The 21,000-nt window shown below is 38.8% G+C and overlaps 2 protein-coding genes across 8 annotated transcripts in view; both read right to left on the bottom strand.

The window, feature by feature from the left end:
• KATNA1 (katanin catalytic subunit A1) overlaps positions 1-21,000 on the bottom strand; it is a 52,129-nt gene that overhangs the window by 29,480 nt on the left and 1,649 nt on the right. The window contains exons 1-2 of one of the 6 annotated variants that reach the window (XM_046005894.1): positions 6,715-6,997; positions 6,316-6,418 (exon numbers count right to left, since the gene is read on the bottom strand). The exons of 1 other annotated variant lie outside the window; for it this stretch is intronic. In XM_046005894.1, the coding sequence (XP_045861850.1) occupies positions 6,316-6,344 (29 nt within the window). In that variant the 5' untranslated portion in view covers positions 6,345-6,418; positions 6,715-6,997. 4 more of the 6 variants (XM_046005895.1, XM_046005896.1, XM_046005899.1 and 1 more) reach the window with 4 other exon arrangements.
• LATS1 (large tumor suppressor kinase 1) overlaps positions 13,590-21,000 on the bottom strand; it is a 53,933-nt gene continuing 46,522 nt past the window's right edge. For both annotated transcript variants that reach the window (XM_046005891.1, XM_046005893.1), the window contains exon 8: positions 13,590-17,426. In XM_046005891.1, the coding sequence (XP_045861847.1) occupies positions 16,917-17,426 (510 nt within the window). In that variant the 3' untranslated portion in view covers positions 13,590-16,916. The remainder of the gene's footprint in view (positions 17,427-21,000) is intronic.

Genomic DNA, 21,000 nt, shown 5'->3' with positions numbered 1-21,000 from the left:
AAGCAGAAAATAATTCTAATCACATAAAAGCTGACTGAGAAAACAAGGGAAAAACTGACCAACTCTTTTTAGGAGGCTGGGCTCACCTCAATTTCAAAATTGAGTATGAACAATATAAAGCCCGTTTTGCTTAGGACTAAAGATGTGGAAATCCAATAAGAGCGAGCTAACAATGTTTCAAAGCACACACACTCTCTCTCTGATCATGAAGATTTTCCACAGAGGGGTGCCAGCGTGGCTCAGCGGGTTGAGGGTCCACCTCTTGGTTTCAGCTGAGGTCGTGATCTGAGGGTCAGAGGGTCAAGCCCAGTATAGGGCTCCATGCTCAGCAGGGAGTCGGCTTGGGGTCCTCTCTCTCCCTCTGCCCCTCTCCTGTCCTCTCTAGGATAAATGAATAAACCTTAAAAAAAAAAAAAAAAGATTTACGCAGGAATGCAAGGATAATTTAAGATTAGAAAATCCATCCTTTTAATTCCTCATACTAATGGACAAAAGACTTCAATGGACAAAATGGACAAAAAGAAGCAAGTAAAAAGCACAAAGGACAATTCAAATAAGAGAAAACCCAAATGGCTAAAAGTACAGATACTATTAACATATGAATGCAAGTGAAAGAGTCCCTCTTATACATTCACTAGATTAAAAGCGAATTAGTAACTCCAATAACACTAAGTATTGGTAAGGATTTGGGAAAAAGGAAACCTTCACATATAACTTGTAGATATAAACTGGTATAGTCATTTTGAAGAGCAACCTGGTAGTCCTTAGAAAAGTTGCATAGGGGCACCTGGGTGGCTCAGTGGGTTAAAGCCTCTGCCTTCAGCTCAGGTCATGATCCCAGCGTCCTGGGATCGAGCCCTGCATCGGGCTCTCTGCTCAGTGGAGAGCCTGCTTCCCTTCCTCTATCTCTCTGCCTGCCTCTCTGCCTACTTGTGATCTCTGTCTGTCAAATAAATGAATAAAATCTTTAAAAAAAAAAAAAAGAAAAGTTGCATATGCATATATCCTATGATCCAGCAATCCCTCTCTTCTGTAAATATTCCAGAGAACATCTCACACAGATTCAGAGAGACTTGTTTTGGGATGTTAATGAAAGAACTGTTGGAGAAATCAAGGAGCTGAAGACAATCAACCTCTTCCCTGCTAGAGAAATGGGTAAGGAAATGTGCTGGAGGGGCGCTTGGGTGGCTTAGTTGGTTGAGCTTTGCCTTCGGCTCAGGTCATGATCCTAGGGTCCTGGGATCAAGCCCTGCATAGGGCTCCTTGCTCAGTGGGGAGTCTGCTTCTCCCTCTCCCTCTGCTGTTCCCCCCTGCTTGTGCACGCTCTCTCTCCCCCGTCAAATAAATAAATAAAATCTTAAAAAGAAAGAAAAGAAAAGAAAATGTGCTGGATGCATTCTCTGGAATACTATGTAGAAGATGGAAGCAATTGGGTGCCTGGGTGGCTCAGTGGTTTAAGACGCTGCCTTCGGCTCAGGTCATGATCTCAGGGTCCTGGGATCGAGTCCCACATCGGGCTCTCTGCTCAGCACGGAGCCTGCTTCCCTCTCACTCTCTCTGCCTGCCTTTCTGCCTACTTATGATCTCTCTCTGCCAAATAAATAAATAAAATCTTTAAAAAAAAAAAAAGAAGATGGAAGCAATTAACAAAATTTACAAATAGCAACATGCCCAGATCATCGAAATACGGGGTTGGGTAAAAAAAAAAAAAACCTTAGATACAGAATAAGATCTATACCACAATACCATTTTATAAACTCAAAATACATATGCTATACAAAACACTCTTTTGTCAGAGATAAATACAAATCCGAATACACATATTAAGTATCTTAGATTGCCTTTGGAGGATAAAGATACAGAAATATGAGTGAAGAAAGAAGATGAGGGTAAGGAAGAAAAAATAAATATTACAAAATAAGGGTCTTCTATCAATATACAATTAGAGACAGCTTCCAAGATGGGTCTCCATACCCTCTGCCCCCTTGTTTCCATAGCCTTGTGAAATCACGTTCACTTGAATGTGAGCTTGTAACAAACAGAATAATCAAAATAACGAAATGTCATTTCTGAGATTAGACTGTGACTTCCATCTCGTTCACTGCCTCTTGCTAGCTCACTCTAAGCTGCCCGTGCAGAGGTTCACATGACAAAGAACTGAGGAAGGCTCCAGGCCAATAGCCAATGAGGAACTGAGGCCCTCAGTTCAATAGTGTAGAGGAGCCGAATCCTGCCATAACCATGTGAGGGAGCCTGGAAGCCGATCCTTCCTCAGTTGAGTCCTCAGATGACTGCAGCCCTGATACCTTGATTACAGCCTGTGAAAGATCCTGAATCAGGAGCACCCAACTACCACACGCCCACAGCCCAAACAAAGAAACTCTGAGATAAAAGTTTATGGTTTCGAGCCACTACGTTTTGGAATTTGTTATGAAGCAATACGGCTATGAACTGACATTTGTAAGTAACTCAAGATTGAGCACTGGAGGTCCAAAAGAAAAAAGATTCATGACATACACAGTGATTCCATGGAGTCATGACCACTGATAATATTCCATCTTAATAAAAGCTCCATGGCCAGGGTATATGGCTCTCTGTTACTTAGATATACCCCTAGCACCTAGAACCTTGTTTGGAACAAAGTCAATATTCAGTCAATCTCTGAATGAATGAATGATGACAGGTTTTTATTTGAACTACTAAGACTTCTTATCTTTGTCCAATTCCTGAACCTCAGCATTCTCACATTCCTTCATCCTCAACTCATCCTTACCAGAACTGTGACTGCTTCTGCCCTAAGGCTCTAGATACCCTATAGTGACACCTCATCTGGGAAACAATGTTAGAAGAGTATAGCTGGGGCCAGATGCTGGCATGCTGGCAGTATACAATGTATCCTAATGAACCTAGATAATAAGACTCTGATGTCTTCTTCTCTCTCTTTCTCTTTTCCTTAACTGACTCCATCCAGATCTTTCTTTCTATATCCCCCCTACTAAAAAACAAAAACAAAAAGTAAACCAAGTTGTTACTGATACACAGATTTCGTCTACTTTTTTTTTTTTTTTTTTACTGTTTAAGGAATTTTTATTAAAGTACTTTTTTTTTTTTAATATCATGATTCAATGTCTCACAACTCATAGAGTTCACTCCAGGCCTTCTTTGAAGGTTCTGTGTTATGAATACTTCTTTCTAGTCGGATAAAATTCTTTAGCATCCAATGAACTGACATTTTCTAACAAAAGAAATACAAAGTCAATCCAAGGTCACCTGAAAAATTTTTGATTATCAAAGAAACAATGTGTTTACTGAAAATAGTATCAAAATACCCTTAGCTGATTAAATGTGAGACAAAAATAAATTTTCCTATTCTTCTAGAAGTCGCTAAGATAGCTTTCTTTTCAAATAAACAGCAACACTGCAAATTTATGAGGCTCCAATTTTGAAGAATATATATATATATTTTTAAAATATTTATTTATTTGACAGACAGAGATCACAAGTAGGCAGAGAGGCAGGCAGAGAGAGAGAGGGAGCAGGGTAGAAGCAGGCTGCCCACTGAGCAGAGAGCCCGATGCGGGGCTCGATCCCAGGACCCTGAGATAATGACCTGAGCCGAAGGCAGAGGCTTAACCCACTGAGCCACCCAGGCGCCCCATTGAAGAATATATTCTCATCGTTGCTAAAATTACACTGGAGTACAGAAATGAGGTCTACCTGGCACAATACCTGGCAATTTCTGAAGAAATGAGTATATTTGGAGAAAAGCCTATAGTCAAATTTTAACCACCATGAACAGTGAAGAGTATCTACTGGTTCAATTAATAGAATACTTACAAAAGTGAGATTGTCCAACAACTCAGATTCTTGATTAGAGAGATTATTAAAGAGAACAATAACCACAGGTGATGCCTATTTTCTCTCACAGCAGGCTTTTCCTTTACATTATCCTATCAGAACCAACCTTTTGCTTACGTGGCTTATGTATTCACTTTTGCTAATGATTAAATCAATTTAAATTAAGTAAGGTCAAACATGAAATTTTAATTCAAGTAACAGAGTAAAAATTTTTAGACAATAAAAAATATTGTAACATGGGGCGCCTGGGTGGCTGGGTGGGTTAAAGCCTCCGCCTTCGGCTCAGGTCATGATCCCAGGGTCCTGGGATCAAGCCCCGCATCGGGCTCTCTGCTCAGTGGGAAGCCTGCCTCCTCCTCTCTCTTTCTCTCTCTGCCTACTTGTGATCTCTGTTAAATAAATAAATAAATAAAATCTTTTTTAAAAAACCAAAATATACAAAATATTGTAACAAAATTTCTAGCAAACTTAATAGTTGCTGTGGTGTGGAACTTAGGTTGTCTTTTTCTCCTTGAGGATTAGGGAAAAGTGATTAAAGAGAGAAAAAGAACAGGCAACAGATACAAATATCTGAGGTTCTAAGATTCCTCCTCTCTTCCAAAATAATAAATATGGGGCCTTCCTTATTTCACACCTAAAAAGGATACCATATCCACTTAATTTTTTAAGGCTTTAGACTGGGTTCCACTAATACTGCAGTTTTACTGTAATGTGCATAGGTCATTCATTAAAGAAGTACTTACAGAGCACCTACTCAGTTGCAAGGAACTGTACTGAAGACAAAAATAAGAATTAAAACCTTTAAATCCTTGAAGTTTAGTAGAGGGGACATCATTTGATCTATCCTATGTGTATTTTCTTCACTTAGGAGGAGGAAACAAGCACAGCACAGTATTAAGCACAGGCTAAAAAATCAACATCTATGTTAAAAATATTTATCTGTGAGGCAGCTGGGTGGCTCAGTCCAGCGTCTGCCTTCAGCTCAGGTCATGCGGGATCAAGCCCTGGCATCAGGCTCCCTGCTCAGCGGGACGCCTGCTTTGCCCTCTCCCACTCCCCCTGCTTGTGTTCCCTCTCAGGCTGACTATCTCTATCAAATAAATAAAATCTTAAAAAAAAAAAAAAAAAGTTATCTGTAAAGCTGTCCTAAAACAGAAACAGATGAACCTCAATCATACATTTTCTTGAAGGCATTTCTGTAAATCGAGTGTAACTTTAAAAGTGACAATACAGTAATACGCAATGTTCAGAATGTTCATCTCTGGAATATGAAAACAACCATAATACTAGGTTACAGTCAGTCGCTAATGATTATAAATACATACAATAAATGAGTGACCCACGACCAATTACAGCATGGCATACATTCTTCTTACTTTTATAATCACTGTATAATAAATACTCAAGAAGCATGGGAAAGTTATCAAAAGAGTGCTCAGGAAAAAAAGGACATATATATGTATTTAGTAAACTTTCTCTCAGTTTATATTTATATAAACAAAATAAATCAGTGAATGTAACAATTAAAATGTAATTTAAAAGCCATGTTCAAGCCATATCAATAAACACTACAAGCAAAATCTATTTAGCATATTATCAACACTGACCACATTGATTTGATACACTATCTTTTTAACCAATCATGTAGCTAAAAAGAAAAACCTAAACCTTGTTGTAAACAGAAGTTCAACAATGTTGTTAGTACAGTACATTTCACAAGATTTCCTAATTCTTGTACTTGTCAGAAGAGTGACTCCAGTTTCAATAAGATGCAGAATCACTGTATAATATGCCAAGTACAGAACCTGTAAAATGAAAAAGCTTCTTGAATAACCAATGCCATAGAGAAGATTTACACAGCTTTCCACAATCTAGGAATGTTGGAAATTGGTCAGCACTGCTTTTTTTTTTTAAGGCATGATACAGTAATATTAACAATAATACAAAATACAAGAGTTCTGCTGCTCTTCCCGTATGAGAACTCACTGATTACAAAAAATTATCTCATTTGGAAAAGACAATAGGGCTGCACATAGAGACATTTAGTCCTGTGAACTTTACAAGAATCTTTCTTGACACCGTGGTGTTCTATCATTGTGGCAAAGATTCTAAAACATTAGGAATGTTTTCAGCAGTAACTAAAGGTCTGATTTCAAAGAGGAATACATAAGTGGATGCTTTCAAGAGAAAAGGATGCAAAATTGTGCTGTTGGAATTTAGTAACATATAAAATGGCACTTCGCAATTAAAAGAGAAATTTATTTTTTATTAAATAAGGGCTGAGACTATCCACTATAAGGCACTTAGGGCTTCACGTTTATCTCTAGCTTCGTCTCCATATACTACACGATATGAAACAAAGGTTTGGAGGGAATACGTATTTTTAAAAGGTACAAAGGCCTCCCAGAGGACGCCCGGCGCCAGAATAAAGAACATCCTCAACAATATCACACCCACCTAACAAAATGTAAGAAAAGAAGCTGCATCCCATTTCAAGGCTTTCGAGGTTTTTCAGGGGTGAGGGTATGGGCCGGGGGCGTGGACGAATTCCGTAGAGAACCTCTCAAAAAAGCGAAGAAATAAAGATAGACATGTTTTTCCGACCAGAGACTTCTCTAATGACACAAGCCTAGAAAAGGGATCGCCAGGAACCCCCCAAAGTCCCAGGCTGGACAGGATCCTCAGGTAGGGGAGCCGTCACCTGAGCCACAGGTGTCAGCGACAACCTGAGGACCTGAGGCCTCGGCGCAAGCAAGGGCAGTCTCATGGCAGGATGCGCAGAGAGCTCTCATTGCTGGCCGCGCGTCCCTCGCCGAGCTCCGGGATCCCCGGAGCACGGGGAGAGCAGACACTCACCTGTGGCTGCCGAGGCTCCCTGGGAAACCACCCACCGCCAGGCGAAGGGGAAGAGCCGTGCGTGGCTCAGGGCTGCTAGAAGACAGGGCCGGCCCTACCCAGCCCCAAACACTCTGCTCCGTGCTCACGACCCCAGCACGACGGTATCCAACCGTCACCAGCCCCCAGTGCTGCTGCAGCTCGCCGAGAATTTGAAGGCAAACCCACCAGGGTCACTTCCGGTGCTGAGGGCGGCCTCGGTGACTCTACCGCACGCGGGGCGACGCCCCGGGAGCGAGGACGCCGGGCGGCGTGCGCGCGCCGGGAGCCAGGCACCGGGCGTGGGGGCTGAATGCAGCTGGGCGGGGCTGGCGGAGCGCGCCTGCGTAGTCCGCACCGCCTCCTGGCGGCGGTCTGGGCAGAGTGAGGATCGTGGGGTTTTAAATTAGTGTCACGGATCATATCTTGGTATCTTTTTCAAAGATCTCCCTCACATTTTCTCCTATTTGATTTTCACCACACTCCTCAAAGGATAGGAAGTCAGAGTGTCTATTTTACAGGTGAGTGTCAAGGGTCAAATAATTTGTTTATGACAAATCCATATACGCAGAATTCGACTGAGGCTCTTGTCACGACATAAGATGAGTAAAATAGGGAATGGGTAAACAAAGATAATCGGACATGCTTCTAGTGGAGTTTTATTTTCTTGATTTACTTTTTTGATCTTTCTCTTAGTACAATCAGAAAATACACAATACTATGCTGTTTCAGGGTTTAGATACGTACTCCTCAGTATAACTGGCCATGCTTCCTCCAGTCTCAATCTCCATCCTCTCCCTCCACCTAAAGTGGAATGAGGCACTAGACACGTTTTCCTTTATGAGTGCATGGTTATTAAAATTCTAATCTTAAATCATCGCAGTAATTTAACACCGACTTATATAAAGGCAAGTCAAGGGAAATAAATCCATTTAGTCCACAAATATTTATTGAGCAACTACTATGCTGTCGACACTGTTGTAGACATTGAGTATATAGCGATCAAAAAAAAGTCTCATGTTGCTTAAAGTCTTGTAAAATTCTCACTTAAGTAGAAAATAATAGTTTTGCTACGGTGGACAGGAACTCCATTGTAATGGAGCAAAGGAAATTGTAATTAGTACAGCTAAAAAAAATGAATAAATAAAATAAAAATAAAAAAATAAAAAATTCAGGGAGGTACAGATTATCCTACTTAGGCTGAATCAACCTTCACCTTTTGTATGTGTACAAAGGTATGATGAATTATAAAGCCCATTTGTACTTTTAAAACTTCTCAAAACAGAGGTGATTGAGTGGCCCAGTGGTTAAGCAGCAGACTCTCTTGGTTTCAGCTCAGGTCATGACTTCGGGGTCCCCAGGTGGAACCAGATTCTCTCTCTACCTTTGCCCCTCCTCACTCCTCGCACTCACTCTCTAAAATATATCCTAAAACAAAACAAAACAAAAAAGAACGCATATTATATAATTCCATGTATATGAAATTCTAGAACAGGCAAAAAAAATTTATAGTAACAAAAAGCAGATCAGTGTTTGCTTGAGGCTGAATTAAGGGTGGGGGGAGGGAGGAAAATAATTAGACTTCTCAGAGGCATGTGGAAAGGTTTTGAGGTGATGGAAATGTTACATACCTCAATTATGGTAGTGGTTATACAAATGTATATATTTATTAAAACTCTTCAAAGAGAAAACATAAAATGGATGCATTTTATTGTGCAGAAGTCATACCTCGATGAAGTTGAATTTTAAAGTAAAAAAACCTCCAGGGGCGCCTGGGTGGCTCAGTGGGTTAAAGCCTCTTCCTTCAGCTCAGGTCATGATCCTAGGGTCTTAGCATCCCATCCGGGTCTCTGCTCAGCAGGGAGCCTGCTTCCTCCTCTCTCTCTGCCTGCCTCTCTGCCTACCTGTGATCTCCGTCAAATAAATAAATAAAATCTTAAAAAAAAAAAAACTAGAGACTTCTTTAAAAAAAAACCACCTCCAAAGAATGGCTTACATTCACTAGTTCGTTTCTTCCTTAGTAGTACCAGTTAGGGAAACTACACTAAGCTGTAGTAGCTCCTACCTCTAGGTTTCAAACAACAGGATTTTTTAAAAATGGGAGTATAAAAAAGAACTCCAAAATTTTAAGAATTTAATTAAATTAATTAAATTAAATTTTAAGAATTTAAATTTAATAGATAAATCTCATCAGAGAAATCTAAAAGGACTTTCAAGACCGATTTATTAATTTTACTCACCTGGTCGATTGTATCTGGCAGTCCTTGTCTATATACTTCAAAAATTTGAGCCATCTCTTAGAGTACAGAGTATATATAAAATAAGAAAATTTTAACCATGAGTAAGACTCTGCTGAATTTTTAGATTATGTCACAATATTTGCAGCAACAAACTGGGGCAGATCCCCAGTGTTGTTCATTAAGCTTATTATATACTTTCTTCCTAAATAATAGCTTCCATCACTGTCCTGCTACTCCCAGACTGCTGTATGCTGGGGGGGGGGCGGGGAACACACCACCATGAAGATGAATGCAGCACAACTGTGTAACTTCCAACCCACCTGAAATATATTTTTCTACATGTTCCACCTCAGTTCTCTCTCCCACTCTCTTCACATTAGTTATTTCAAACTTTAACCACTTTCCTCAAGCCACTACCCATTTCTGCCCTTTAAGCAAATCACGATGTCTCCACCCTAGGAGAAAATGGAAGCTATCAGATTGAAATTCCCTCAACTTGCTCCTTGTGGCAGAGACTGCCATCTGGCCACCAAATACTCATTTTCTTTACTTAGTAACAGAACCAAGCTTGATGAAATTGGGCCATCTGGAATAAGGACTACATTTCCAGACTCTCATGCACCTAGGTGTGGCCATGGATATAACTTCTGGCCAATGAAGAGTTACATAGAACTTTCAGGAAGATACTTTGAGAGGTCCTGAAACTCTCCCTTATCCTCTTTTCACCATCCCCTCTTTCTACCAGGTGAGAACTGGGAAAAGATGGGTGGAATATAAGCAGCCCACAACTGATATGTCACCCTTAGTATATAAGCCGTATGATGAAAGTAGCAGAATTGAACAGACGAGGTGTTGACTATGAGCAGCTGCCATTCATATCTGCTGTGGACTGCCAACTCCAGATATTGTATGTCTAAGCAGTGATTGTTTGGGGTTTTATATGCAGCTAAATCTAATCACAATACTTTTACCCTCCAACTTACATATCTCTATTCACACTTGCCTTTTTTTTTTTTTTAAGGTTTTATTTATGACAGAGAGAGACAGCAAGATAGGGAACACAGCACGGGGAGCTGGAGAGGGAGAAGCAGGCTCCTCGCTGAGCAGGGAGCCCAGTATGGGGCTCGATCCCGGGACACTGGGATCATGACCCAAGCCAAAGGCTGATGCCCAATGACTGAGCCACCCAGGTGGCCCACCCCTTTGGTTTTGCCTCCCACATCAACGAAAGCATAGCTTCCTTTGTCTACACCCAAGTCCTCCACTCGAACCTAAAGATTTTGGCTTTTAGCTCCACTTTATGTATTCATATGGTTCAAAATTCAAATGATACAAAAGGTTATATAGTGAGAAGTCTACTTTCTTGCCACTCTAGAAATCCAGTTCCCATCATCAGAGATAATCAATGACATCAAATTCATTAATTACCTTCCAGAGATACTATACATGCAATTAAATTATCCAATTTATTGGCTCCTTCATGGGTTTTCTCATATTCTGCCAGTTTGTCTTCAAAGGACATTCCTTTTTGGTTCTTACTGCTTCTGTTTTCTTACTGAGACTTCCTATCTTAACATTTGCTATGAGAGTATTTTTCTTTACATCACTGTGTTTTTTTAAGATTTTATTTATTTTTTGGGGGGTAGATGCAGAGGGAGCGTCAGAGGATAAGCAGACTCCCCGCTGAGCTGAGAGCCGATGTGGGGCTTGATCCCAGGACCCTGAGATCATGACCTGAGATGAAGGCAAACATTTATCGGGAGCCGCCCGTGCGCCCCATCACTATGCAGTTTAAGAGCCATTGTACTATCTTTGGCAATTCCTTATGTTGGAATAGGTTCTTGCAGTTGGTCTCCACTGTTTGTTTTTTTTGCCCACTGTTACATTCTTTTGAGACTAGGTCATATTTTTGTATTTCTGTGTGACAGGTAATTTTGAAGTGTATCCTTGATATTGGATATGTTATGTTATACTCTGGTTTAAATCTGTGATGTATCTCTGGAGATGTTTGTTTTGTTGTTAAACAGACAATTAACTTGATTTGATTTGCTTTCTGTTGGGCAGCACCTCAAATGCCAGTTTAATTCTTTTGTTCTTAGGATGCTTGGATTCTTCCCCACAGATATGTGGCAAATGACTCAGCTAGAGATTTGGGGCTTTCTTAGGCAAGATATCATGAAAATTAGATACTCATCCAGTGCCATTCCTCTCTTTCAAGTGTTGACTTCCATCCAAATCTGCCTGTTCTTGGTTCTACTCAGTTATCTTTAGAAGTGGCTGCTTTTGTATTTTCCCGAGTCTATGGGGGTAAAGTCAGTTGTTTAGGAGCTTACTTGGTCATAGTAGAAAGAGAATCCAGTTATCTTTCAAGTAGGTCATTTGGATGCTAGTTTAGCTAATAAACTTGAAGGACCAGAATGAAATCAAATAGAAAAAGTTACTGCAGTGGGTGCTTGGGTGGCTCAGTTGGTTGAGTGACTGCCTTCAGCTCAGGTCCTGATCCTGGAGTCCTGGGATGAGTTCCACATTGGACTCCCTGCTCAGCAGGGAGTCTGCTTCTCCCGCTGACCTCTCTCCTCTCATGCTCTCTCTCTTTCTCTCTCAAATAATTTTTTTTAAGACTTTTATTTATTTGACAGACAGATCACAAGTAGTCAGAGAGGCAGGCAGAGAGAGAGAGAGGAGGAAGCAGGCTCACCACTGAGCAGAAAGCCGGCTCCCCGTTAAGCAGAAAGCCTGACGCGGGGCTGGATCCCAGCACCCTGAGACCATTACCTGAGCCGAAGGCAGAGCCTTTAACCCACTGAGCCACCCAGGCGCCCCATCAAATAAATAAATAAAATTTTAAAAGAAAGTTATTGCAATAATTCAGGCAAGAGCTGATCAGGGCCTCAACGAGAGTAGTAACAGTGGAGCTGAAGATGATGAACTGGAGAAAAATGTACAAGCTAAAGTAACTGAGTTTCATGACTGGTTGCCTGGGAGATGATCAAAGTACAAAATGAGCGCCTCAAATTGTTTTGCAAATCAGATTAAACAGTAATATAAATTCTATACTAATTAGGGTACAAGTTCAACAACAGTAAGAAATGGGGATTTGTACACACACACAGTTTTGCTGGTTTTCCTTTTCTCTAACATTCTACAATTTATTAGTCCAGCCTGGACAGATAGCCCCGCACCACACAATCTTTCAGGTAACCAGGTTCCTTATTTTTTTTTTTTAAAGATTTTATTTATTTATGAGAGAGAGAACACGAGCGGGGTGTGTGAGGGCGTGGTGGATGGAGAGGGACAAGCAAACTCCCTGCTGGAACCCCAGGCAGGCCTCAATCACCAGACCCTGAGATCATGACCTGAGCTGTAGTCAGAAGTTTAACTGACTAAGCCACCCAGGTGCCTCAGGTAACTACATTCTACTCCTTTTGTTGACCCACCACCCCTAAGGTGTTTTCCCTAGTTTTCATGGTCAATATAAAGTCACCACTCTGTCCGTCTTCCATCCTGTGGGGAAGAGGGAAAGAGCAAGTGGAATGCAAGCAACATCAACTTTTAAGTGTGTATCACATATGCTCATATCCCAAGGGCCAAAACTTAGTCATGTGGCCACACCTAATTACAAGGGAATATGAGACAGGCTCTAGCAGGACAGTCAAAATCTGGACAGGGATGGGGGCTCTATTCAGAAAAGAATGAGAGAATGGATGCTGGGAACAAGAGCAGCCTATGTCATTGGTCAACCACTCTGGGAACTAAGGACTCATGAGAACCCCTTTCTCACCACAGAACAAATTTAAACCTTCTTCAGGGGGAAACAACTCAAAGTTCCACCCAGATTCTGAATCCAGCAGTATGTTTAGAATCTCTGGATCTTAAGTAGGAAGAAGGAAAGACAAGATATTAGGGATGACAATAACTGCCTATGTATCAGACATAGGCTTGACATCTTTCCTCTACCCTTCACACACATAAGCAGATGCATTTTTTGTGTGTTGTGTGTGTTTGGCATAACAAAGTAGAGTCACAAGCATGCCAGATGTGGGCCTACAATGTAGTATAATGAATCACGGGAATAATGCAGCTTGCATCAGCTATACAACAGCCTCACGAAGACCAAATATAATTTTATAGGAAGTGCAAACAAGAGATAAAGGAGATTAAGAATGATGGTAATGCTTGAAAAAGAAAAAAAAATAAGACAAAACTAAAACTGTGTTCATCGATGTAAAGTTGATTTAAGATGTAGCATCAGTATATGTATGATAAAGGGTTGTAAATAAAGGAAAACAGATTAGCCAACAACCATCTATTTTAAAATTTTAAAGCTGACTCAAATGATATGAAATGAGTCTGATAATTAAAAAGATTTAAATCTCTGCTAATCTAAAGGAAGCCTTTAACATGAAATAGTTACTGTACTTACGTTGGGCAAAATGAAAACATTTTACTGGGTTACACTAACTACTCAGTTTGCCTTAACCGTATTATCATTAGTTATATATATTCTAATTCTGAAACACTGAATTTTTAATCATAAATTTTCTAAGAATAAACATTAAAATACACTTTTAAAAATGAAAATCAACATAAAGTGCTTTGATAGCTTTCACACACAACTGAAAGATCTGAATTTTTTTTTATTATTATCCCAGCAAATATGACACTAGAGAAAATGGTTGGGAAAATACAAATAAAGTCATTAAAAACACAGGCTGATTATTCATATCTACTACATTCAGAAGTATGCAAAACAATTTAGTTATATTGCAAAGCCATAATTCCTTTTCCTAACAAAGCATTATTTTATAAAACTGTAGTGTTGTGTTGATTCAATTTTAATACAAAATACTTATATACACAATACAATATAAAAGTAAACTGTGGGATAATGCCTTCCACAAAGGGATATATTAAGGCGCTTTACAAATATACCAATATGTTGACCCAAATTACTTTTTGCTTTAGATTAAAACAACCAGGCTAAATAAATGTTTCACTTTAAATACCAAAGGGATTTTTGTTTATTTTTGCTTATTAAAGGAAAATTTCTAAAGTACCTTAGGTAACAGCAGCAGCAATATCTAAAACTCTTCCCACTGTACTCTCTAATTTCTAACATATTATTAAGTCAGAATAAAACATTTCCACTCACAGTTTTGCACTTTGCAACAGCAGAAGGTAATAACTTTTTAAAAAAGTCAATCTCAAAGTGACTTCTTAGTCATACATTCTATAGTTCCTATTACAAATAAAGTAGAAAAGATACAGCAACAGGGCCTGCCTTGGAATGTCACCAGACAATACATAATAGTATCTACAATTACATAATTATAGAACACATTTCATAAATACTATTGATATACATAAAAAGGGGATAAGTATAAGAAAGACAGCAAGTTTTTTATTAAGTGGGAAAATTATCTGAAAAAGAAAACACATATAAGCAATGTTTTCACTCTATTTCAACTGAAAGCATATAGATTTTTTTCATGTTGTTCTCATCTTTCTGGTCAGGAAACACCAGAATCTGTGCTAGAAGAACTGGATATGGTTTGGGAATAAGAGAGCTAATAAGTATATCCAAACTGTTAAAAGTGCAGACAGCAAAGGCTTGTACACTGCTTTACATAAACAGAAAAAGCTTACGTTGTCAAAGAAAATTTTAAAAGAACACAGAATTTGTAGTGTCAACACAGATTTTGTGGGGAGGGAGGGAGAGGAGACAGCACCTTAGTATTCCTACAACATAAAACAAAGTTGGTTTTGTACGGCACTGCATCACAATCCAGAAGTAAAACAACCAAATGGAAATTTCAATAAATCTGAGAAAACCCAAAGAGCCAGAGGGATATCTTAAAATTTGGTACTGAGCTAAAAATTCTTAACTACTTTGTTTGGCACAGGATTTTATAGCACTAATCAAATGTTCCATGAAGTGGAGACTGCCAACTCATTCTGGTGCCCTTTCTTACAACTCTCTGATTACAAGTCCTTCAGAAATATTCCTGTATCAAGCCTGTAACAATCCAAACATCTATTTCAGTGCTCTCAAGAGTATGTTTAAAATGTCTTAGTGCTGTACCAGCAAGAGAGAGGCATTCCTAAGGGTATCTTATCACATGGTACAGACTTTTTTCCATCACAAATTATCAGTGTTTACACAAGATGTGTGAATCTGAGTACTAATCAGTAAATTTAGAGCAAAGTTCTAGTTTAATATATCAGTGTTCTTCTAGGACAGAGGTTCGTAACCAAGTTTATGAAGTTTTCAACATGTCCAGAATTCCTAAGACTGCATGTAGCATTCTGTATGTGTGTGTTGATGTGTATTTTTCTGGGTAGAGAGTCCCCACCTTTCACCAGATTCTCAAAAAACCAATGAACCCCAAAGACCCATGGTTTACAAGCTGAGCTCTGAGAGGGACACCCAGAGAAACATGGGAAGTTTGAGCTAGTAAGTCTTCGTTGCCAGCCCCAATTCAAATAGAACAGCTTTGCTTTAATTTTACTTACATATGTGAGACTTCCACTAGCTTTTTTCCATTATGAAAATCACTAAAATTATGCCTCTTCTTATGCAGAAATATAAAATTTTGATAAAAAAAATTCCGTATCAGTGGAACTTAAAGAAAAGGAAGTAAAATACAAATTTTACTAACGGCAGAATAGAGCCCTTTTCCCCTTCCTAAAAGAGAAGCTAAATGTATTTTGGTTTGAAACCATAAGAGTTCTTAAAACCTAAGCATTATATATAATAGGCATGCTGAAAAACATATTATTTAACCTTAAGTTAGGAGGATTTGAATTTTCTATTAAGACTACTATGTAATTTTTTCTAATTACTAAGGGCCACTCAATTAGAATTTAAATAATAATCTTTTCACCAGTTAATCTGCCCATAGGTAAAATATGGTCAAACAGCCAGATTTCCTTTGCCGTAACAGTCCATATATACAGCACTGTTCTGAAAGAGGAAACATGTAACTTTACTGATGACATAACCAAAACTGTCACTATACAGCAAAAGTACTTTTCTAGTGAGTACCCACAAATAATTTTTCTAATTAAAGTTTCATATGAAACTGAAATTAATCTCTCTGCTTAGGATGGTAGAAACTTTAAAAAAATTTGAAGGAAAAATATGAAGGATGCTAGCTAGCATTCAGTACTGTAAATTTTGACTTATGGCAACTTTATTCCCTTTTAAAAACTAGAAGGAGCATTAAAAAATACCAGTATATAAAGAAAAATGGTAGTGCTCTGCTTCTTTTAAAGCCAGTATTCTTGAGAAATAAATGCTAGAAGAGTAAATATTCCACAGAGGGGGAAAACAAACAAACAAACCAGATAATCTGCATTATTTTTTTCTTCTGATGAACATACTATTTCAACCCTGTATTTCTCAGTTCTAAGATGTAAATTATCAGATTATCATTAGCCTAGGAACACTCTTCACCATAATGGCTTAATTTCTACAGCTTATTTGTACCAAAAACAAAGTTATGGGGGTTAAAAGAACAAAAAAACTCTGCGAATGTGGGATACATTTCATATTTGGTTAAAGCAAGATAAAACTAAAACTGTCTTTCAAAAAAATTTCAAAAACTCTGTTTTTTTTTTTAAATTATTTAGTGTATGTACATATAGATACCAGGCTTCTCCTTTTTAAACAAAGCACTATTTTTTTTATTTTAAGTACTTTAAGTACCAAGAACTGACTATAATATTCAGTTCATAATTTACTTTCTTTATTATTACTGATTTAAAAGACTGGAATAAATTAACATTTAAAAAAATTTTCCATAATTTAGGAACATAAGATATTGTACACAGAGCACTCATACACAGCTCTGTCACATTTGCATAATTTTACTCTCAGAGCCTCAAAAAACTCTGCGTTTAAGGTCTTTTTGCAAACCCTCATTACAACAATTTCCTAGTGTTTTAAACATACACTAGATCACGATTTTTGATCTCTGAGCCTGTGTGCTGATCATCTTCATCTGACTGTTGCTCTGAGCCTTGTGAATTAATATATTCATACTCAATAGGCTTTGGATAATTATATGGGTAGCCATTGTCATCAAAAAACCTCCGAAAGGTAAATTCATAGAAAGCATGTTCAGGGTGCTTTCCATTTTTATACCATCCGTTGAGAGTGTCATTTACATTTTCTTCCTCATTATCATCACTCCATAACTTATCAGGATCAACAGGATCAAAATTTGATGTATCTGTTGGGTGTGTGATTTTAGGAATGTATGAAGCAGACTGCCGTCTCAGGTCACTGGAGAAATCAATTGTTTTAAAAAATGGATGTGCTTTTATTTCATCAGCCCCATTCTTGCCTAAGCGATCTTCTGGTCCTCGGCAAAGTTTAATAATAAGATCAGATGCTTCAGGACTCAGTTTAGCTTGAGGTGGAATGTGAAGAGATGTTTGCCAGTTGATAACCTTTAAAGAGGATTTTTAGAAATTAGGAGGGAAGAGATAAATAAGAAAAACAAAAGTTTCCTCCAAGTTTTATACCAAAAAGTTTTACCAGACTATTTGCATCTTTAAAAATAAATCGTATTGTATTTCACCTTCCTTACCTTTAATCATGAATGAATCAGTGGTGGGAAATAACCTTTCCTCCCATTCTCTCCTCTCAAGGCAACTTATACTCATATTACAAGACTCATCACTGTAAGTTTAACTCCCCTGTTAAGTTCTTCTACTTATGGCAAAAATGATTATTTCTACTCTGCCTCCCGTTCTATGTTACTGGTATCACAGTATCTCTACTACTTTGTGATACATATTTATGTCTGTATTCTACCAGAGATAAAATTCCATAAGGCTATAGACCATGTTTTGTCTTTGTATTTCTCAGTGCTTGGCAAGTTGCCTGGCACATAATTTATAGATGTTCAATAGATATTTCTTCTGGGGATGCCTGGGTGGCTCAGATGATTGCCTTCAGCTCAGGTCATGATCCTAGAATCCTGGGATTGAGCTCCACATCAGGCTCCCTGCTGAGTGGGGAGTCTGCTTCTCCCTCCCCTTTGTCTATCCCCCTGCTTGTGCTCTCTCTGCCTCTCTAAGTGAATAAATAAAATCTTGTTTAAAAAGATTTTATTTATTTATTTGAGAGAGAAAGAGAGAATGAGAGAGAGAGCATAAGATGAGAGAGGTCATCGGGAGAGGCAGACTCCCTGCTAAGCAGGGAGCCTGATAAGGGACTTGGTCCAAGGACTCCAGGATCATGACCTGAGCTGAAGGCAGTTGCTTAACCAACTGAGCCACCCAGGTGCCCCGAATAAATAAAATCTTAAAAAAAAAAAAATTGTTCTGGCTTTGAATAAAACAGAATGAGGGAGAGTGGGAGGGAGGAAGGAAAGAAAGAGAAGAAAGAGTAAGAGAAAGAAGGTAGTAGGTAATGAAGAAATATTTGTTACTATTGAGTTTTGAAAATTCTTTTTATAGTCTAGATGCAAGCCCTTTGTGGGAAATGTGATCTGCAAATATGTTCTCCCAAGCTGTAGCTTATCTTCATTGTCTTGATTTGTTTTGTTTCGTTTTTAAAGACTTTTTAAAGATTTATTTATTTGAGAAAGGGCATGCATGACCATGCACATGCATGTCTGGCAGGGGAGGTGGGCAGGAAGAGGAGAGGAAAGAGCAGCGGGAGAGGAAAGGGGAAAGAATTTCCATCAGACTCTGTGCTGAGATTGGAGCCCGATACCGAGCTTGATCTCAAGACCCTGAGGATCATGACCTGAGCTGAAACCAAGAGTCAAACGCTCAACTGACTGAGCCACCCAGGCACCCCTTGACTGTGTGTTCTGTATACTGAAAGTTTTATTAAAGTTCTGATGAATTCCAATTTCTCAACTTTTTCTTATATGGATCATGAATTTGGTGTCATTTCTTTCTTTCTTTCTTTTTTTTTTTTTGACAGAGATCACAAGCAGGCAGAGAGGCAGGTAGAGAGAGAGGAGGAAGCAGGCTCCCCTCTGAGCAGAGAGCCCGATGCCCGGCTTGATCCCAGGACCCTGGGATCATGACCTGAGCCGAAGGTAGAGGCTTTAACCCACTGAGTCACCCAGGTGCCCCTTGGTGTCATTTCTAAGTATTCCTCACCTAATCCTAGGCCATAAAGATTTTCACCTATGTTTTCTTCTAAAATATTATAGCTTTACATTTTATCTCTAGATCAATGATCCATTTTGAGTTAATCTTTGTGTAAGGATGAAGTTTACATTGAGTTTCAGTACTCTGTATATGGCTGACCAATTTTTCCTATATCATTTATTGAAATACTATTCCTTCTCCACCTGCAACTTTGTCAAAGATCAAATGGTCAATATTTGGGCGATTCTATTTCTCCATTCTCTATCCTATTCCATGGATTTATGTTTGTGTCCTTCTGCCAATATTACCCTGTCTAGATTACTGTAACCTCACAGTAAGTCTTAAAATCAAGTAGTTGATTCCTCTTTCTTATTTTATATTTAAATAAATAAATGTTAAATAATATTACAAAATATTAATATTACATAATAAGTATTTATTTTTAAGTAGGCTCCATGTCCAGTGTGGAGCCCAATGTGGGGCTTGAACTCACAACCTTGAGATCAAGACCTGAGCTGAGATCAAGAGTCAGACGCTTAACTGAGTCACCCAGGCAGCCCCTTTGTTCTTCTTCTAAAAATCAGTTTTCATTATTCTAATTCCTTTGTCTACCATATACATTTTAGAATTGGCTCATCTATATCTACAAAAATTCAAAGAGAATTAAATCTATAGATGATTTTGGAGATAAGTGATAGCTTTACTATGTTGAGTCCTTCAATCTATCAACATGGCACATGTCTGTATTTATGAAGATCTTCCTTGATTTTCTTTCATCAGAGTTTGTAGCTTTCAGCATACAAATCTTACTCATGTTTTATTAAATTTTTACCTACATATTTCAATTTGGGGAAGCTTCTATAAATGTTACAGCTTTTAAATTTCAGTTTCTAGTCATTTATTGCTTGAATATAGAAATATAATAGATTTGTATGTATTATACCCTTATATCCTACAACCTTGCTAAATTCACTTAGTAGTTCTATGGGTTTTTTTCATAAATTCCCTCGGATTTTCTTTTTCTTTCTTTTTTTGTTTTTTAAAGATTTTATTTATTTATTTTGACAGAGAGAGCACAAGCCCCAAGGATATCTGTTCTTACCAGTCTTATTAAGCATAGTTCTGGAAGTCTTAGCCAGTGTAATATAGCAACAAAAGAATTAAAAGGCATACAGATTATAAAGAAAAACTTCGCCTATTCAGAGATGACGACATAATTTTCTATGTAGAAAATCCCAGGGAGGGGCGCCTGGGTGGCTCAGTGGGTGAAAGCCTCTGCCTTCGGCTCAGGTCATGATCCCAGGGTTCTGGGATCAAGCCCCGCATCGGGCTCTCTGCTCGGAAGGGAGCCTGCTTCCCCCTCTCTCTCTCTGCCTGTCTCTCTGCCTACTTGTGATCTCTGACTTGTGATCTCTGTGAAATAAATGAATAGAATCTTAAAAAAAAAAAAAAAAGTCCAAGGGAGGGGGCACCTGGGTGCCTCAGTTGGCTAAGCATCTGCCTTCGGCTCAGTTCATGATCCAAGGGTCTTGGGACTGAGCCTGTATCAAACTCCCTGCCCTGCAGTGAGCCTGCTTCTCCCCCTCCCTGCTGCTCCCCCTGCTTGTGCTTGCTCTCCCTCTAATAAGTGGGTAAAATCTTAAACAAAAACAAAAAAAAAACCACAAATATCCTTTCCCTGTTCATTTTTTTAAAGTTTTTCTTTATTTATTTTAGAGAGAGAGAGAGAGCAGGAGTGCGGGGGTAGAGGGAGATAGACTCTGAAGCAGACACTATGCTGAGCATGGAGCCCAATGTGGGGCTTGATCCCAGGACCTGAAATCATGACCTGAGCTGAAACCAAAAATCAGATGCTTAACTGATGGTGCCACCCAAGTGCCCCATCCTTGTTCTTGATTTTAAGGAGAAAGCA

The sequence above is a fragment of the Meles meles genome, chromosome 5 (genome assembly GCF_922984935.1).
Source record: "Meles meles chromosome 5, mMelMel3.1 paternal haplotype, whole genome shotgun sequence".
In the NCBI taxonomy this organism is placed as follows: Eukaryota; Metazoa; Chordata; class Mammalia; order Carnivora; family Mustelidae; genus Meles; species Meles meles.
Note: the sequence above shows the minus strand (reverse complement) of the source record. Positions and strands in the feature narration are given on the sequence as shown.